Source organism: Chenopodium album, chromosome 8 (genome assembly GCF_948465745.1).
Source record: "Chenopodium album chromosome 8, dcCheAlbu1.1, whole genome shotgun sequence".
Taxonomy (NCBI): domain Eukaryota; kingdom Viridiplantae; phylum Streptophyta; class Magnoliopsida; order Caryophyllales; family Amaranthaceae; genus Chenopodium; species Chenopodium album.
Window position 1 is genome coordinate 69,941,728 of NC_137841.1, and position 18,398 is coordinate 69,960,125.

At 36.4% G+C, this 18,398-nt stretch overlaps 3 protein-coding genes across 3 annotated transcripts; all 3 read right to left on the reverse strand.

The window, feature by feature from the left end:
* Window positions 1-3,092: 3,092 nt before the first annotated feature.
* Window positions 3,093-5,816, reverse strand: LOC145555436 (putative disease resistance protein RGA1). The gene has a single exon (XM_081617178.1). It carries the CDS (start codon window positions 5,814-5,816, stop codon window positions 3,093-3,095), a length of 2,724 nt encoding a protein of 907 aa, XP_081473304.1.
* Window positions 5,817-13,036: 7,220 nt separating this feature from the next.
* On the reverse strand, window positions 13,037-15,293 carry LOC145556452 (uncharacterized). Its single transcript, XM_081618104.1, has 4 exons — window positions 14,525-15,293; window positions 13,750-13,849; window positions 13,386-13,602; window positions 13,037-13,273 (listed from the first exon to the last, which is right to left on the reverse strand). The coding sequence occupies exons 1-2, from the start codon at window positions 15,265-15,267 to the stop codon at window positions 13,840-13,842; spliced, it is 753 nt and encodes a 250-aa protein (XP_081474230.1). The 5' UTR covers window positions 15,268-15,293; the 3' UTR covers window positions 13,037-13,273; window positions 13,386-13,602; window positions 13,750-13,839.
* LOC145555437 (putative disease resistance protein RGA1) lies at window positions 15,288-18,108 on the reverse strand. Its single transcript, XM_081617179.1, has 2 exons — window positions 15,342-18,108; window positions 15,288-15,295 (listed from the first exon to the last, which is right to left on the reverse strand). The coding sequence occupies exons 1-2, from the start codon at window positions 17,851-17,853 to the stop codon at window positions 15,288-15,290; spliced, it is 2,520 nt and encodes an 839-aa protein (XP_081473305.1). The 5' UTR covers window positions 17,854-18,108.
* Window positions 18,109-18,398: the final 290 nt, after the last annotated feature.

Consider the following 18,398-nt stretch of genomic DNA (forward strand, 5'->3'; position numbering starts at 1 on the left):
TTCAATAATCATTATTAAATTAAATTATAATTAATTTCTTATAAACAAAATAAAATATGATAATGTAATTAACAAATTTTGATCAAATTAAAGGATTACGAAAAATATGTAGATACAAAAGGAACTGTGCCAAATGCAAAAGGATTTTGATAGTGAATTAATGATTAAAATCCAATTGACTAAGGTACAAGACTCAGGACTGAGTAATGAAGAGAGCAGATGGGAGTGGAGGGAGACATGTCAAGACCTCTCAAATTAGTCTGTTTAGTAATGGATTCAATATTTGGTGCAGCAACCAGTAAGCATAGAATAGCCTCTCAGATAGTACATTAGCAATGCACATACTTAAAATTCACATACCGAGTTAATAAATCCAAATAAACCGATCACAATTACATTGTAAGTTTGTTTAAAGGCGGTAAGCAAATTAAACAAAGGAAACTAAAAGGTTGAGCAGTTGACAGTTTCCATTCTACTGAAGTTAGTCTACATTACTCAACAGCAATTAGTTATACATGCAGTCAGTATAACATAAGAGGAAGATTGTCAGTGAGCCGGAATTGATATCTGCTATCTGCTGAGTGCTGATACATTCATGAGGTAAAGAAACACACTGAATTTCCTTGCATTACCTAGGAAAAAAAAAATTTAAGCTCGAGTTAGGACGGCAATGACCACTTATAGATGCCTCACCAGATGTACTCATGCTGTAAATCTGTAATGCAAGATTCAGATTTTAGAAGGTTACAATCAATCCATTTTGGGACTTATATCACTCGATACAGAGTTTGATCAATGGACAGAAAATTAATCTAGTTGAAAAATAAGTATAACATAACTCGAGGAATTGACAGTTTGGAGTCAAGAGTAAAACCGCGGGACTTGAAGGAGTCCAGCCGTTTCTTTTATTAAAAAATATAAGGGGAACAAAGTCTAACAAGTTTCACAAAGGTTAACAAACCACAAACTACATACATAAGATATCAACTATAAGAGATTAAGAGGACAAAGGTTACAAATATCACCAGAAAACAGATTTTCTGTCCAGCTTGTTTCTTGACAAGCTGGAGCTCATATACATGATCATGCCATCTGAATTGATGCCCCATATGTTCCCAAAATGCTGACACTGGCCTATGATTAGCATCATTGTGGTGTAAGCTTTTCCCACCTTCTAGGAAGGGTTGAAAAGCTCCACAAACCATATGCTCAGCCGCTCAGGCCAATCCAAGTCTACTACCGAAATTATTAACATAAAACAAGGGCCTTGATTTACCCCACACAAACACCAAGGTGGTTAATTCAGGAAACAATTAAATGGCGTCAAACAAAAAATTGCACCCCTGTGCAATTGCATTTGGCTTGATTCTTGGTGTATCACCGGTTGCATCAATTATCTATTGATGCAGACGGCCTGGCATCACTAAGGAGCATCGAAACAGTCACCATCATCATTTTAGTACAACAATCCTACAATGCATCGCTGATTTCTGTTTTTCTCCTCAATAACTTGCAGCTTAATGCACCCCACAATCTTCAAAATCCCTGAAAGCATCGAGCAATAACAAATTATGACATATCAAGGAGCAGGAGTGGTAAAATGCACAAAGCACTTTTAATGAGCTCCAAAGCTGTACTCATGCAGTCATGCTGTATGTACATTGTCATAAGACTAACACACATTGAAATCTGACTAAGAGTGGCACAAGGGTAAACATGTACAGCAAATCTTAATTTTTCACTGTAATAAACAACTTAGTAACCCAAAATACAGATTCATAAAATTCAGCTTATCAAAGGAAATAGGCATAATAATTCAAGTCTGAAATTTTAGAAGCCTATAGTTTGCAGGATCACCTTTGTGAGGTTAGCATGGATTAGTTCCTCTGATTTGAGACTATTATTCAAACGTACAATTCTGTTGTTATCAGTATATGGGAAGAGCTGCAATAAACAATAGCAGTGTCAAACGACTAATTGAGTAGGATGAGAAATGGAAAATGCAATTCAATTAAACTTACAGCAGCATGGAATTGTTCATCAGAAAATCATTGTTCTGGTAGACATCAGTCGCGTTAAACCAACAGAAAAATGAAGAAGCAGACGTTATTTGGTTCTCACTTATCACAATATAACGCCTAAAAGCTGCCCAAATGTGAAGATATGATTAGTGTTGATCCTTAACCAAGAACAAACTGTAGAAAATGCATCACCTACAGAGCAAGTCTGACAATTGTGTCCTTCCTTCTCTTCAGTCTATGTCCTTTCAATTTCATTCAACAATATAATCTAAACTTAATATCGAATGTACTCATCAATTCAACTTACCTACATATTATGTTTTACATTGTACTTAATAAAGTCATGCATACCTTAATCGAAGGAAGTCAAAATGCCAAAAGTTTAATATCCCATATTTAAATTTCACATTAAACACTCCATTAACATAAAATTATATAGAGACAAAATGCAGGTTTCAGAAACTCACAATATAACATTGGGAATATGTTGGAGAAGGTGGCAATCTTGGCCATTCGGCTTCTCATATCTTTCTTTCAGATCTGGACAACTGCTTATACAAAGCTTTTGTAAAGAGGTAAGGCCTAATAATGATAGTGGAAGTGACACCATTTTGGACAATCAACAATCTTCAGCTCGCGCAGCAAGGAGAGGTTGCTCATATCTTCTGGGAGTTGTTTCAAGGTGTTGAAATGACTGATTTCAAGTTTCTGAAGCGTGGTTAAGCAAACAAAGTTTTGAGAGAGCTCTTCTTCCAAGTCATTATCGCCGCCCTCAATTATCAGTGTGTCAAGGACAGATATATTTCCCACTGATATGTTTTTCAAGCTTTTGCACTTATAAATTTGGAGATGCCTAATGGGATTTAACGATTCTATCATCAAACTTGTCAGTTCGTCGCAACAGCCTATTTGTATACTCTGTAGATTAGTGAACCTACTACTGATTGACAGAGAAGTAGGTCCATCTTCAATTATAGAAATATCCAACTCTTTTAATGAAGTAAAAAGAGTTGTCGAAGAAGAAGATGCTTCCTCATCATCAACTGATGTCAGATTGGATTCAAACACCTTCTAATTGATTACTTGAGCCCTTAATGACTCCAGCTTTGGCAATAGAGGCATTGACATCAACTTGGAGAAGTGATCAACGTTCATTTTCAAAAGACGAGGAAACAACAACTGCCTTGGCTCACCATCATCATCACCCTTTGATGGTCTTGTCCACCCCTTTAGAGACATCAAACCCAATAATTGCAAGTCTTCTAAAGATGGGTAGTAGACATCACCAACCGAAATGTCATCTTCATCTTCTACATACTCCAAGCTATCAATTGAAGAAAGATAAAGTTCTTTGAGATGAGGCAGCTGACTCATGTGAGGGAGAACTCTACAATTTCTGCAATACTCAATACGAATGAAAACAAGCTTAGATAACCCATCTAACCATCTACGTGGCATCTCAACTCCTTTGTACTGCTGAACAAAAATGTTCTTAAGATTTGGAGGCAGTTGCAAGGACATTAACATTCTATCCAATTCACCGAAATCTGCAGGAGTAACTTCCATGGATCCAAACATTAACTTAAGACGTACCAAATGCGTATTGTCCTTCAAATTTGCCCTCTGTGCTTCCACAACAGCATCACTCCGCCACTTGCTGAATTCAATATCCACATTTTCACTAATGTTCAAGGGTGGCAATGAATCTATACCATTGTTTTTCCCAACTATAAATACATCTAACTCTTTCAAAGCTGTCATATTCACGAATCCTGTAGGCAAATCTCTTAAACCGCTATAAAGAATTTCCAAGTGCCTCAGGCTGTCCAATTTACAAAAATCTCTAGGCAACTCTCTAAGATTAAAGCATCTCAAAAGATTCAGTGTTTGCAGATTCTGTAATCTTGTTATATTATCAGGAAGACATTTAATAAGATCGTTTCTTGCAAGATTAAGGTATCTCAGGTGTCTCAACTTCCCTATAGAATTCGGAACCACAGAGATCTTCTTACCCTCTAAGTCTAAGACACGCAAAGACTGAAATTTCAAAACCATCATTTCAAGAGATGATGATTTGATAGCAATATTAACATTGAATCTTAACAGTATCAATGACCGTATCCTCCTAGCAGCAAGCAAAGACACTGGAGCTTCCCATCCACCATCTTCTAACTTTTCCAATTTAGCACTCACATGTATAAGTTCATCAGTTGACGATATCTGGTCTAAAGGCTCAACCAATTGTTTCATCTCTTCACTAGCTATATCTTGAGCCAAGTCGTGTACTAAATCGTGCATTTTGCATTTGAAGTTCCCTTCAGCATCTTCTATAGGACCTTGAAATAAGCTCCTCCCCAACAATTTCATAAAATATTTCTCTCCAATACCTGTGCTTGATTGCTCAAAATATCCTTGAGCCATCCAGAGTTTTACCATATGATTCTTACTATATTCGTAGTCCTTTGGGAACAACGAACAATAAGCAAAGCATTGCTTTAAAGCCGGTGGCAAGTAGTCATAACTCAACTTCAACACTTGCATGATACCATCTTCCTTCCCCTCTGCCGCCTTTGTGTCTTCCTTCCCCTTTACCTTTGAGAGTCGAGCATCTCTAATTTTTTGCCACTCTTCCTCACTAACATCAGGGAGAAGGCTTCCAACAACCTTGATAGCAAGGGGAACATTTCCACAGCTATCAACAATCTCCTTCCCTAACTGAGTCAAATAAGAATTATTACTCTCTTCTTGCTCTGATCGGAATGCTAATTTTTTGAAAAGATTCCAGGACTCTTCTTCAGTTAGAAGTCCCAGATTGTGGGGTTCTGTTGTCCCAACAGCTTTTGCAACATCAGCAGAGCGTGTTGTTACAATAACTCTACTTCCAGTTGCACCACATTCAAGCAAACTTAGAAGATCCAACCATCTATTCCGACTTTCATCCCATACATCATCTAAGACAAGAAGATACTTCTTACCCTTAATCGATTCTAGGATGCATGATTCAATCGCGCTAAATAAGAGTCTATCAAAATCATCTTTACCGGTGAAGCATTGGTAAACTCTCCTAATTACAGTGTTTTGATCACCTACCTCAGGTACACAGACCCATTTAGTAAGATCAAAATGGTTCTGAACACCCTCATCATTAAAAACCAGTTGAGCAAGAGTAGTTTTTCCAAGACCTCCAAACCCCACAATTGGAATTACAGTAATACTTTTCCCATCAAATTTAGGATCAAAAAGCATTTCAGTAATTATTTTTTTGTCATTTTTCCTACCAGTGACATATTCTTTCACATGAGAGCCTGATTCTCTATTCCTCATGAAGCGAGCCCTTAGTGATTGTGGTTCACTTCTATGATCACGATAAGCATTCAAGTTTAAGCCAGCAATATCTGAATTGATATCATCAAGTTGTTGTCGAATAGACTTGATTTCTCTAGATATTTTCCAGTTAAAACAAAGAGTGCCTGAGCTCGAGAAGGGAATACAAACCTGCTTGTTCATTTTCACCTGTTTCTCCCGGTCAACAGTGAGGACAAGATCAAACAAGTCATCAACTTGGTAAAGCACCATCCTCAGCCTCCGAAGCCACTCTTTGATGGCATAATCTCTGCCTGGCTCTTCATGGTTCCTCTCAGCATCACGAACTCGAGCTTGGATCAACTTGATGGTGTTCTCCAGCTTCTTCAAATCGTCTCGTGCACCCCCCCAGGATGCAGCCTCATTTATGGCTGCTTTACCCAAGGCTTCCAACACTGTTCCGGCTAAGTTGAAAGCAACTCCCTCTGCCATTTCAATCCCTTTTCTCTCTGTCTCTGTGAGGAGTTGTAATGTTGATGATGGCCAAATTATGGACTTTGCTATATTGTGTATAAAATAATATGTGAATGTTCACTGGCGAGAGCAGTGTGAAACCAAGAAGGCTATTTATTTACAAAGTATTATTAATTTGAACTAGTCTTTGGGTCTGAGCTACACACCTGATTAGATTATTGCATGAGCTATTTTTGTGCATTAATGTCATGATCAATATCTCCTGTTAGTTCATTTGTATACTGTTTAAGCTTAGAATATTTGATTATTGAGATCATAGTACAACTTTTAAAATTAAAACTTTTAAACTACCAAACTATAAAACCAATTATTCAGAAAGATGCAATTCAAAGGAAGATAAATGATTAAACAACAATAGATGTTATTTCGTTAAACTTAAGAGTTGACAAAAATACAAATTGATCCAGTTTTGACTATAAATACTAAATAGTGTGATTAGTGTCGTATAATGCATACCAAGGTAGATAAAATGATCCAATTGAGGCAATAAATAGTGTGATTAGTGTCAATTTCTTTTGTTATTTTCATCATTCTTTTCTTTGTCAAATTGGGGTGGTAAAAAAAAAAAAAAAAAAATTGGGGTGGTAGAGTTTAAGGGGTCGATGCACCTTCTCTTGTCATGGTAGGCTCTTCATGTCAATATTTTCAATCTTGGATCTTCAAATTGTCAAAATTCTTGTTGAAGACAATGAAGAGTTATTTCAAATTGACAAGAGATCTTAATGTTTGTATACCTTACCTTTGCTTAAAATATCTTTGGTGTGAACAATAAAACCACAGGACTTGAAGGAGTCCACCCTTTTTTTCTTTTATTATAATAACTTGAAGCTAGCAAAATCTAACAAGATTCACAAAGGGTAACAAACCACCAACTACATACAAGTACATATATATATATATATATATTTGATACAACAGTGAGAGGAGAAAGGTTACAAATATTACCAGAAAACAGGAGCCAGAGGTTATGCCCAACTTTGTTTCCTGACAAGCTAGAGCTCGTATTCATCACGATCAAGCCATCTGAATAAAAGCTCCAGATTTAAGCACAAATGCACCAGAACAATCCCAATAACAGCCTGTGATTAGCATCATTGTGTAGGCTTTTCCAAACTTCTAGGAAGGGTTGAAAAGCTCACCAATCATATGCTTAGGCCAAACCAAATCAATCAATCAATCAATCAATCAAAGCCTTAATCCCAAAAGTGGGGTCGGCTAACATGAACCAAATTTGATTATTCCGTGTAGTCATCAACATAAATCTTTCTCCTCCATCCCTTACGATCCAAAACTTCATCCTCACGTAAATCCATGCACTTCATATCCTTCCTCACTCCTTCCAACCAAGTCATCTTTGGTCTCCCTCTTCCTCGTTTAATCCCTCCATGGTCCCACTCTTCCACTCTTCGCACCGGTGCACCCTCGGGTCTCCGTCTTACATGTCCAAACCAACGCAGACGATTTTCCCTTAATTTATCTACAATGCCCGCCACACCTACTTTCTTGCGAATAACCTCATTTCTGATTCTATCTCTTAAAGTGTTTCCACACATCCACCTTAACATGCGCATTTCCGTAACCTCCATCTTTTTAATATGCTCTTTCTTAGAAGCCCAACATTCTGTACCATAGAGCAACACTGGTCTTATGGCAGTCCTGTAGAATTTTCCCTTCAACTTTAAGGGAATGCTGCGGTCGCATAGCACTCCCGTGGCCGCTCTCCATTTAAGCCACCCTGACTTAATCCTGTGGGTCACGTCTTGATCAATGTCACCATTCTTCTGGATGATCGACCCTAGGTACTTAAAACATTCACTCATGGTCAAATCCTTTCCATCCAAACTCACCACTTCATTGCTTGTCCCCCTCTGAGTGCCAAAACGACATACCAAATATTCAGTCTTACTCCGACTTAGCTTAAACCCTCTAGATTCCAACCTTTGCCTCCATTGCTCCAACTTGACATTAACCCCATCCTTAGTCTCATCCACCAAAACGATATCATCTGCGAACAGCATACACCATGGACCCTCATCTTGAATTGGTCTAGTTAATTCGTCTAGAACCGTTGCAAAAAGAAAAGGGCTTAATGCAGACCCTTGATGCAATCCGATTGTAATAGGGAAATCTTTTGTCAACCCTCCGCATGTCCTCACATTTGTTGACACATCCCGATACATATCCTTAACTAGGTCTACATACCTTCGTGGGATACCTTTCTTCAACATTGCCCACCAAAGTATCTCTCTTGGCACCTTGTCATATGCCTTCTCTAAATCAATAAAGACCATATGAAGATCTTTCTTCTTTACCCTATAAAACTCCATCATTTGTCTTATCAAATGGATTGCCTCCATAGTAGATCTCCCAGGCATAAAACCAAATTGGTTATCTGAAATGCTTGTGCATGCCCTCAACCTTTGTTCAATCACCCTTTCCCACAACTTCATAGTATGGCTCATAAGCTTAATTCCTCGATAGTTAGAACAATCTTGAGCGTCTCCTTTGTTTTTATAAACCGGGACCAAGGTGCTCTTCCTCCAATCTTGTGGGATCCTTGTAGCCGTCCATATCTTGTTGAAAAGGTTTGTTAACCAGGCCAAACCAAATCAGATACCCGAAAATAATACATATGTTAACAGGGTGTTATCAGGGACTTATCGTTCCAGTTAGCAGCATTAAGTTGCGGTATTTCAACAGCAAAAAAGCAGAGCAGGCCTTAATTAGGTATCACAATTCACAATAGGCTATAAGCTGTTCAAATGTGATGATACAATTAGAAATTGTTGATCCTCCTTAACCAAGAACAAACAGTAGAAAATGCATCACTTAGGCTAAAAAGCTAGCCTGAAATCTGTTTCCTTCCTTCTCATCAGTTTATGTCCTTTCAATTTTTAAACTTACACACAAATATAGTTTCATAATATTATAGTAAGAAAAAAAACATTAACAATGCACAAAACATTTCTTACAAAAGGTGTAGAAAGTTCATTAGCAATGCATAAAAATTCTGTTACAAAATATGTACAGGTACAGCTATAAAAATGTAAAAAATTCCATTCTCATTGCATTTGAAATTTAGACGTGTAAACAAACTTCAATTATCAAGTATTTTCGAATACACAGATCAGAAACACAATGGAAGTTTTAAAGTCATTAAAAAAAATAAAGAATAGAGAAAGGAAAACCTAAGGGTTGACAATAACCATTCTACTCGTACTTAATCTAGTTAAACATATCGATTCATAGACAGCAGGAACTGCTATCTGTTGATACACTCATCATTTTAAAAAACATACTGAATTTCCTTGCATTACCAATAAATTTAGACTTGTCTTCCATCCATTGAATGTCTGAAGTCTCATATAACGGACTTAATCTATCTGACTATTGAAGGTAACAATCAATCCGTTTTGAGACCTATTACTGAATGCATGGATGTAAATACCAACAAACTCAATTTCACTGAGCAAAGAACTCTTTGGAACAGCTAAGAGAGTTTTATACATCTGGTATTCCCACCATAATTGGTCTTTTTCCGGGTCTTTTTTCCAGCCTACCAAATCACAAGATGATACATAAAGCCGCTCCAAAACATTTGCGTTACTAAGAATGCATTCTAGCATCTTCACATTGACATTACTTTCCATTTGCAATAGTTGAAGCCTCTTGAGCTTACTAAACAAACACAATGGAAGCATCTTTTGGACATCCAAGTTATAATGAACAGGTCCAACACTAGGCTTAGTCCAAATAAGATGGGTTAGATTACAGAATATTGAACCAACATCAACTTCCAAGTAATTAAGGGCTTTGATGAAACACATATTACGACCCAGGCTAACAGACTCTACACCAGAAATCCTTTGAAAAATCGGTAGCATTTTGCTAAGTCTATAATCAGGAGCAAGTCCCCAAACATCAATCTCTGCCTTAATCACTTTAGTTGGATATTGGACAAAGCTATAATCCCCAGCATAACCCTTTAGCGCAAGGTGTTCAAGCAAAGGTGCATCAATCGCAAACTTGACCTCGTATACATGATAGATAATCAAAGACTTCAACATGGGAGATGATATATTCACATTCACAACTCCAGGATTGTGATAAAGCAATCTTAAAGTCAAAACTTCCAAAAGAGGGCAAGAATTAATCAATGCGCATAGTTTCTGTGAATCGTCCCAAGATATGCCACCGAGTTGAAGCTTCTTCAGATTAGGAAGACAAACTAACCCCTTGTCCATCCAATTGAAGCTCAACTAATGATCGAATTTCAAACATAAAACTTGGCAATAAAACAGAACGAGGTAGGTAATGGTCAACCATTATCTTGATCGTAGCTACTTTACGTGTACAAATGAATTCAATATCCCCGGGCGAAACTTCTTAAGGCCAGGGTCAGGAATATCAAGGTTGAAGGTGTGGATAAGTGGGGATTTGAGTTGGCGGAGGATATGATGTACGACAGCTTTGAATCTGATGAATCTTTTCTTTCGAATTTTCCGAGAACGGTTCCATGGAGGATCATCACCGTCGAATGAGAGGTGGGGGAGTTGAGTCCAGAGGTGACGCCACCGTTTAGATAAAGCGGAGGTTGCGGCGGCAGATTTTTATGGTAAAAAAGAGAGTATTTCAACCAAAAGGGCGTCTGGGAGTGAGCTTAATCTGTCTTCTACACTAATGTTGTTGGGGTTCTCAGTCAAATTCTTATTCTTTGATTGCAACTTCCTTCTCTTGTGGTACGAGGAAGTTTCAGCCATTATTAGAGGTGATTGTGATTGAGATTGTTGTCGTTAATACTAGGGTTTTTAATAAACAATCTGGTATTTAACCTTTGTGTGACATGAATAAACCTAACTCGTTATGGCATGATTCAATATTAATGGAAACGACATATTTAAAGATTAAGTTTATTAATAATCCAACCTATTTCAACCCAAATCGAATATAACTATCTCAGTTTAAAAACGTTAAAATATGTATGGGCCTAACCAACACGATAAATTTTAAAACTAACTCACTATTTGATTAATCAAACATGCCTATTAACACAACTTGTTTATTGTTAGACTCAATCATATAACTAATATATAAAGCTAAACTTTTAGCCAGGTCACGAAATAGTGACACTTGGCATTCCAACTTTTCGCCAAGTGTCGCTCCACCTTGAATATATTTAAATAGACTTCATATGATAAAAACGTCAAGTGTCGCGCCACCTTGGATAGATTTCATAAGATAAAAAAAAATTAGGTAAGAATTCTACTTTCAATCAAATTAGGATAGAATTTTAGAATAAGATTATTAGTTTAGAGTTATTTCTTCTATAAAATACCAAATAATAAATTTATAATTAGGCCACAAGACAACATCATTTAGTGTTTTAATTTTTCGCCAAGTATCAATATAAATTGACTTTGTAGCAAAAATAGTTAATTTAGAATTCTATCTATTTTCAATCAAATTAAATCATAATAGTATAATTTTATCTTAAAAGTCCATAAACTACCCGGGCATCGCCGGGGCATAAAACTAGTCTATCTATAAACCTATACTAAAAGCAAATAAGTAATGATACTTGTCACTACGTTATGAAATTTTTTTCCGCCTTTTTGTTTTTTTCCTTTTTTCTTCTCCTATCTTTTATTTAAGGAAATTATGGAAAACAATTGGAAGGTGGAACATATTAAGTTAATAACATATTATATAAGTAATATAAATAAGTCAACTATACGATTCACAAATCTGTACAAAATATTAAATATTTTAAATTTAAATTAAAGTTTGACAAAAATTGTGTTATACTAAACATTTTGCATACTACATCAATACTAGCTAATTATAACTTTGTCTTTACATATAAAATAATTAATAGTTTCATAGATCAAATCAGAAGGAAGAAAAAAAAAAAAAAAAGAGGCTTTGGATATAACTCGATATAGGGCTAATATTTTAAGATGATAAAAAAAAAACCAAAGGGAATGAAAGAGATATATACAATGTGAATGCTCCAATAAAGTCCAAAATGTCGCATGTTTGAACTTATTTATTTAAATATGTCTAAAACTCAGTAAGTTTATATATTGAACTATTGCTTTATTGTATTTTTTTTTTGAATTTAATTTGTTACATATAATTAATTTAAAATGATTTTTTTAAAAAAAAATTTATAACCGTGCATGGCACGGGACTTAAAACTAGTTATGAGTTTATGACCCAACTTGGTTATGACTCACCCCGTTCAAACCCGATGCTCAACTAACCCAACTCGGATAAAGTCCAACTTGATTATTACCAAATTCGATCGAACCAAGACCTTATTTAGCCCAGCTAAGCACAATTCTAACTCGCCTCCTTTCAACCCATTTTAGTTTAAAACCCAATATAACCTAACCAAAATTGACTAGATAATTTTCAAAATCAACCCAATTGACCAAGGTTAACTTGACCAAAATTCAAAATGCCAACCCTATCCGGTTGTGTTGATCCAAAATTTCATATCCAACTCCATCGAATCTTTTTGAGGTTTTCTACAAACTTTAGTATTGAATTTTCTGTTTGGTAGACATTATTTTAAACCTCTCTCAAGATGCCTTTCTGTCTTTTGTGTAATTGAGTAGTATCATCTATTATACACCGTAGCAATTGCTTCTATAGTCCATTCAATGACATGAGTTACAACTCGCAAGTAAAAATTTGGCAATACATTTAAGTGAAGACATGTGAACTTGTCTTCCATTAATTGAGTGTTTGATGTCTTCCAAAATGTGCTTTTTATCTAAGTATTGAAGGTAACAATGAATCCGTTTTGAGACCTATCACTCAATGCATGGATGTAAGTACCAACAAACTCAATGTCACTGAGTAGAGAACTCTTTGGAGCAGCTAAGAGTGTGTTATATATCTGGTATTCCCACCATAGTATGTCTTTATTCTGGCCTACAAAATAGGATACGTCACCAGAACGACCAACCCCATAAGCATAATCACCAGATGATACTGTGTAAGCTTTTCCCACCTTCTAGGAAGGGTTGAAAAACTCCACTAATCATTTGCTCACTCCAATCCAATTCAAGTACTGAAGTTATTGATGTACAAACAAGAGCCTTGATTTACCCTTCAAGAATGTTAAATGACTGACAGTTAAAAAAAAACCTTTATAAATTCATTTTGCTTGATTCTTGGTGAATCACTGATTGCATCAATGATGCAAATAGCCAGGCATCACTAAGGAGCATCGAAAGAGCCACCATCTTCATTTCAGTACAACATTCCTAGTTTCCTACATTGCATCTCTGAAGCAAATCTCCTCCTTTGCAAAGTCTGGTAAAAACTTGCTCCCTCAGCTTGATTATGTTTTCCCCCTCAATAACTTGCAGCTTAAAGCACCCCAAAATTTTCATTATTATTAGCACCTGAAAGCATCGAACAATAACAAAATATAGCATAAGTGGTAAAAGTTGCAAAGCACTTTTTAAGAGCTTGGAAGCTGTACTCATGCTTCAAAAATACAGTACTGTGCATCACCTGTTGCATCCACAATGCAAATCGCCTGGCATCTCTAAAGAGCATTGAAATATTCACCATTTACACTTGAGTGCAACATTCTTACGTCACTAAAACCTTGAAAAATTAATTGATAGATTTCAGCTTATAAAGGTTAGTAGGTGATTCAAGTCTGAAATTTCAGATTCCTAAAGCTTGCAGGACCACCTGAGTGAGGATATCATGGATCTGAGAAGAGCTACAATAAACAATAGCAATTAATGATTAATTTCAGAAACAAACCTATACGAAATGGAATACGACAAAATGAGTTGGATAAGAACAGAATTCAATTAAACAGGGTTATATAACTATAATTCTTCTTGGAAAAACCAGAGAAACTTACAGCAGCATGGGATTGTCCATCAGGGAATCATTGTTCCAATATTTCAACAAAAAAAGGCAGAGGCGGCCTTAATTTGGTCATCACAATAGGCTATAATAAGCTGTCAGAATGTGAAGATAAGATTAGAAATTGTTGATCCTTAACCAAGAACAAACAGTAGAAAATGCATCACCTACAAAGAAAGCCTAACGATTGTTTCCTTCTCGTCAGTATGTGGTACGTCCTTTCAATTTTTCAACTTACATACAAATTAAGTTTCATGTTGTAGCATGAAAAATAGTATAAGAGAGAGACACCTTAATAATAAGGTTTGACAAAAAAGGAACAAAAGCACAAGTGCAGCTCATGCCAGCATTACAGTTTTCTGTTCTCTGTGTATATACACTTATACCAACTGATTCAATGGTACAAAATTCCATACATCAGCATCCCATATTTCCATGCAAATTTGTATTCATGTTAATAATGTCACAATAATCACAAGTCACATAACTCATGGTTGTACACACAACAAACAGTGTTGGATCAATAATGACTTTGAAATTAGAATCACTAGCTATCTTAGGGGCGATATAATAGCACAGAAAGCATATTTGACAGTAGGATGTTCCAGTATAATTGTTCTATTTAAATGTAGTATTAAGTTGAGTAAAATTTCCTATAGTTATCCTTCAATTGCAATAGGAGTTAGTTTATATCAATCATTCACATAAAAAACGCTCAATTGCATAAAAATGATATAGAGACATAAAAAGTATAGGTTTCAGAAACTCACAATTCAACATTAGAGATATGTTGGAGAAGGTGACAATCTTGGCCATTCGGCTTCTCATATCTTTTTTTCAGATCTGGACAAGCTCGTATATGAAGTTTTTGTAAAGAGGTAAGGCTTAGTAATGATTGTGGAAGTTTCGCCATTTTTAGGCAATTACCAATCTTCAGCTCACGGAGCAAGGAGAGGTTTCCAATCTCTTCTGGAAGTTGTTCCAAGTTTCTGAATCTTTCAAGTCCAAGGATCTGAAGCATTGGTACGCAAGCAATGAGTTGAGGGAGCTTTTCTTCCAAATCATCACTGACGCCGTGGATTATCAGTGTCTCAAGGACGTAAAGATTTCCCAGTGATATGTTTTTGCAACCTTTAACTACGAGATGCCGAATAGACTTTGAAGATTCTATCATCAAACTTGTCAGTTCCTGGTGATCATTTATTTTCAAGTTTTGTAGTCTAAAGAACCTACTACTGATTGACAGAGAAGCTGGTCCATCTTCAATCCCAGTAATATCCAGCTCTTTTAATGAAGTAAAAAAAGTAGTTGAAGATGATGATGATGATGATGATGATGAAAATGCTTCCTGATCATCAATTGACATCAGGTACAATTCAAACACCTTCCTATTAGCCCTAAATGACTCCAGCTTTGGAGCTAGAGACATTGACATCAACTTGGGGCACTGAAATACTTCTAATCGCAAAAGACGAGGAAACGACAACTGCCTTGTCTCACCATGATCATCCATTGATGGTCTTGTCCACCCCTTTAGAGACCTCAAACCCGATAAGGAAGGGAAGTAGACATTGTGGGCTCCAAAACCACACTTTCCACCACCAACCCGGATGTCATCTTCATCTTCTACATACTCTAACTCATAAAGTCTAGCTAAAAAAAGAGTTTTGAGATGAGGCAGCCGACTCAAGTGAGGGAGAACTCTGCAATTATGACATTCCATAATATCAATGGCAACAAGATTAGATACCCCATCTAACCATCTACGAGGCATCTCAAATCCTTTGTACTCCTGAAAAAAAATATGTTTAAGATTTGGAGGCAGTTGCAAGCACATTAACATTTTATCAATTAAAACTAAATCAGGAGTAACTTCCATGGATCCAAACATTAATTCAAGATGTGTCAATTTCTGATTGTTCATCAAAGTTGCTCTTTGTGCTTCCACAACAGCATCACTTCGCCACTTGTTAAATTGAATATTTAGATATCCAGTAAAATTCAAGGAAGGTAATGAATCCATACCATAGTTTTCCCCAACAATAAATGAATCTAACACTTTCAGAGATGTCATTTTCCCAAATCCTGTCGGCAAATCACTCAAACCGCTCCCAGAGATTCCCAAGTGCCTCAAGCTGTCCAATTTACAAAAATCTCTTGGCAACTCTTTAAGCTGAGAGCAATTCTGAATGTTCAGTGTTTGCAGGTTCTGTAATCTTATTATATCATCAGGAATACATTCCATGTACCCATTCGATGCAAGATTAAGGTATCTAAGATGCTTCAACTTCCCGATAGAATTTGGGATCATGGAGATTTTCATACCCTCTAAGTTTAAGGCACGTAAAAACTGAAATTTCATAATTATCATTTCAAGAGACGATGATTTAATAGCAATATTAACATTGAATCTTAAAAATATCAATGAGCGAATCTTCCTAGCATCAAGCAATGACGCTGGAGCTTCCCATTCATCATCTTCGTCTGGCCTTCTTATTTTAACACTCACATGTATAAGTCCATCAGTTGAAGATATCTGGTCTAAAGGCTCAACCAATTGCTTCATCTCTTCACCAGCTATATCTTGAGCCAAGTCATGCACTAAATCGTGCATTCTGCATTTAAAGTTCCCGTCAACATCTTCTTTAGGACCTTGAAATAAGCTCCTCCCCAACAATTCCATAAAGTATTGCTCTCCAATATCTGTGCTTGATTGATCAAAATATCCTTGCGCCATCCAAATTTTTACCAAATGATTCTTAGTGTATTCATAGTCCTTTGGGAACAATGAACAGTAAGCAAAGCATTGCTTTAATGCCGGTGGCAAGTAGTCATAACTCAACTTCAACACTTGCATGATGATATAATTGATATCATCTTCCTTCCCCTTTGCCTTTGAGAGTCTAGTATCTCTAATTTGTTCCCACTCTTCCTTAGTTTCAGAGTAGAGAAGGCTTCCAACAACCTTGATAGCAAGGGGAACATTTCCACAACTATTAAGGATCTCCTTCCCTAACTGAGTAAAATAAGAACCACTACTCTCTTCTAGCTGTGATCGGAATGCAAATTTTTTGAAAAGATTCCAGGACTCCTCTTCAGTTAGAAGTCCTATATTGTGGGGTTTTGTTGTACCAACAGCTTTTGCAACGTAAGCAGAGCGTGTTGTTACAATAATTCTACTTCCAGTAGCACCACATTCAAGCAAACTTAGAAGATCCAACCAACTATACCGACTTTCATCCCATAGATCATCTAAGACAAGAAGATACTTCTTATCCTTTATCGATTCTAGGATGCGTGTTTCAATCTGACTAACTAAGAGTCTATCGGAATCCTCATTGCCGGTGAAGCATTGGAAAACTCTCCTGATTACAGTGTTTTGATCACCTACCTCAGGTACCCAGACCCATTTAGTAAGATCAAAATGGTTCTGAACAACCTCATCATTAAAAACCAGTTGAGCAAGAGTGGTTTTTCCAAGACCTCCAAACCCCACAATTGGAATCACAGTAATCCTTTTCCCATCAAATTTAGGATCAAAAAGCATTTCAGTAATTATTTTTTTGTCATTTTCCCTACCAGTGACATATTCTTTCGCATGAGAGCCTGTTTCTCTATTCCTCATGAAGCGAGCCCTTAGTGGTTGTGGTTCATCTCTATGATCACAATAGGCATTCAAGTTTAAGCCAGAAATATCTGATTTGATTTCATCAAGTTGTTGTCGAATAGACTTGATTTTACGAGATATTTTCCAGTTAAAGCAAAGAGTGCCTGACCTCGAGAGAGAAAGACAAACCTGCTTGTTGACTTCCATCCGCTGTTTCTGGCGGTCAACAGTGAGGACTTCATCAAACAAGTCATCAACTTGGTAAAGTACCATCCTCAGCCTCCGAAGCCACTCTTTGATGGCATCATCTCTGCCTTGCTCTTCCTGGTTCCTCTCAGCATCGCGAACTCGAGCTTGGATCAACTTGATGGTGTTCTCCAGCTTCTTTAAATCGTCTCGTGCACCCCACCAGGATGCAGCCTGTTTTATGGCTGCTTTACCCAAGGCTTCCAAGACTGTTCCAGCTAAGTTAAAAAGAACTCCCTCTGCCATTTTCTTTTTCTTTTTTTTTTTTGTTGGTGCTTCACTCCCTTTTCTCTCAGCCTCGTGTGTTGTATGAAATGGTTATGATGGATGAATTATGGACTCCGCTTTACTGTCTATATATAAGCTCTATTTGAATGTTCACCAGTGAAAGCAGTGTGAAACGAAGAAAATAATTTATTCCAAAATCAATTTATCTACATTAATCTGAACTTGTTTTTAGGTTTGGGTTATACCACGTATTATTGTTTTTTTTTTTTTTTTTTTTTTTTTTTTTTTTTGCATGTTACCAAACTATTAGAAAATTAGATACAATTACCAAATTTAAAAGGTGTGTTTTAATATATACTTCATATACATATACTTTTATATTGTTTGGTGGGAAAGTGGGCAAAGTCCAGATGTCCATCACTAATATAATACAGTATGCACTAAAAGCAGATAAACAATAAGATGTTGCCTGTTACTTCGTTGAACTTTTTTTTGAGCTTTGTTACTTCGTTGAACTTAAAAATGGACAAAATGATCCACTTTTGACCATAAATAGTTTGTAT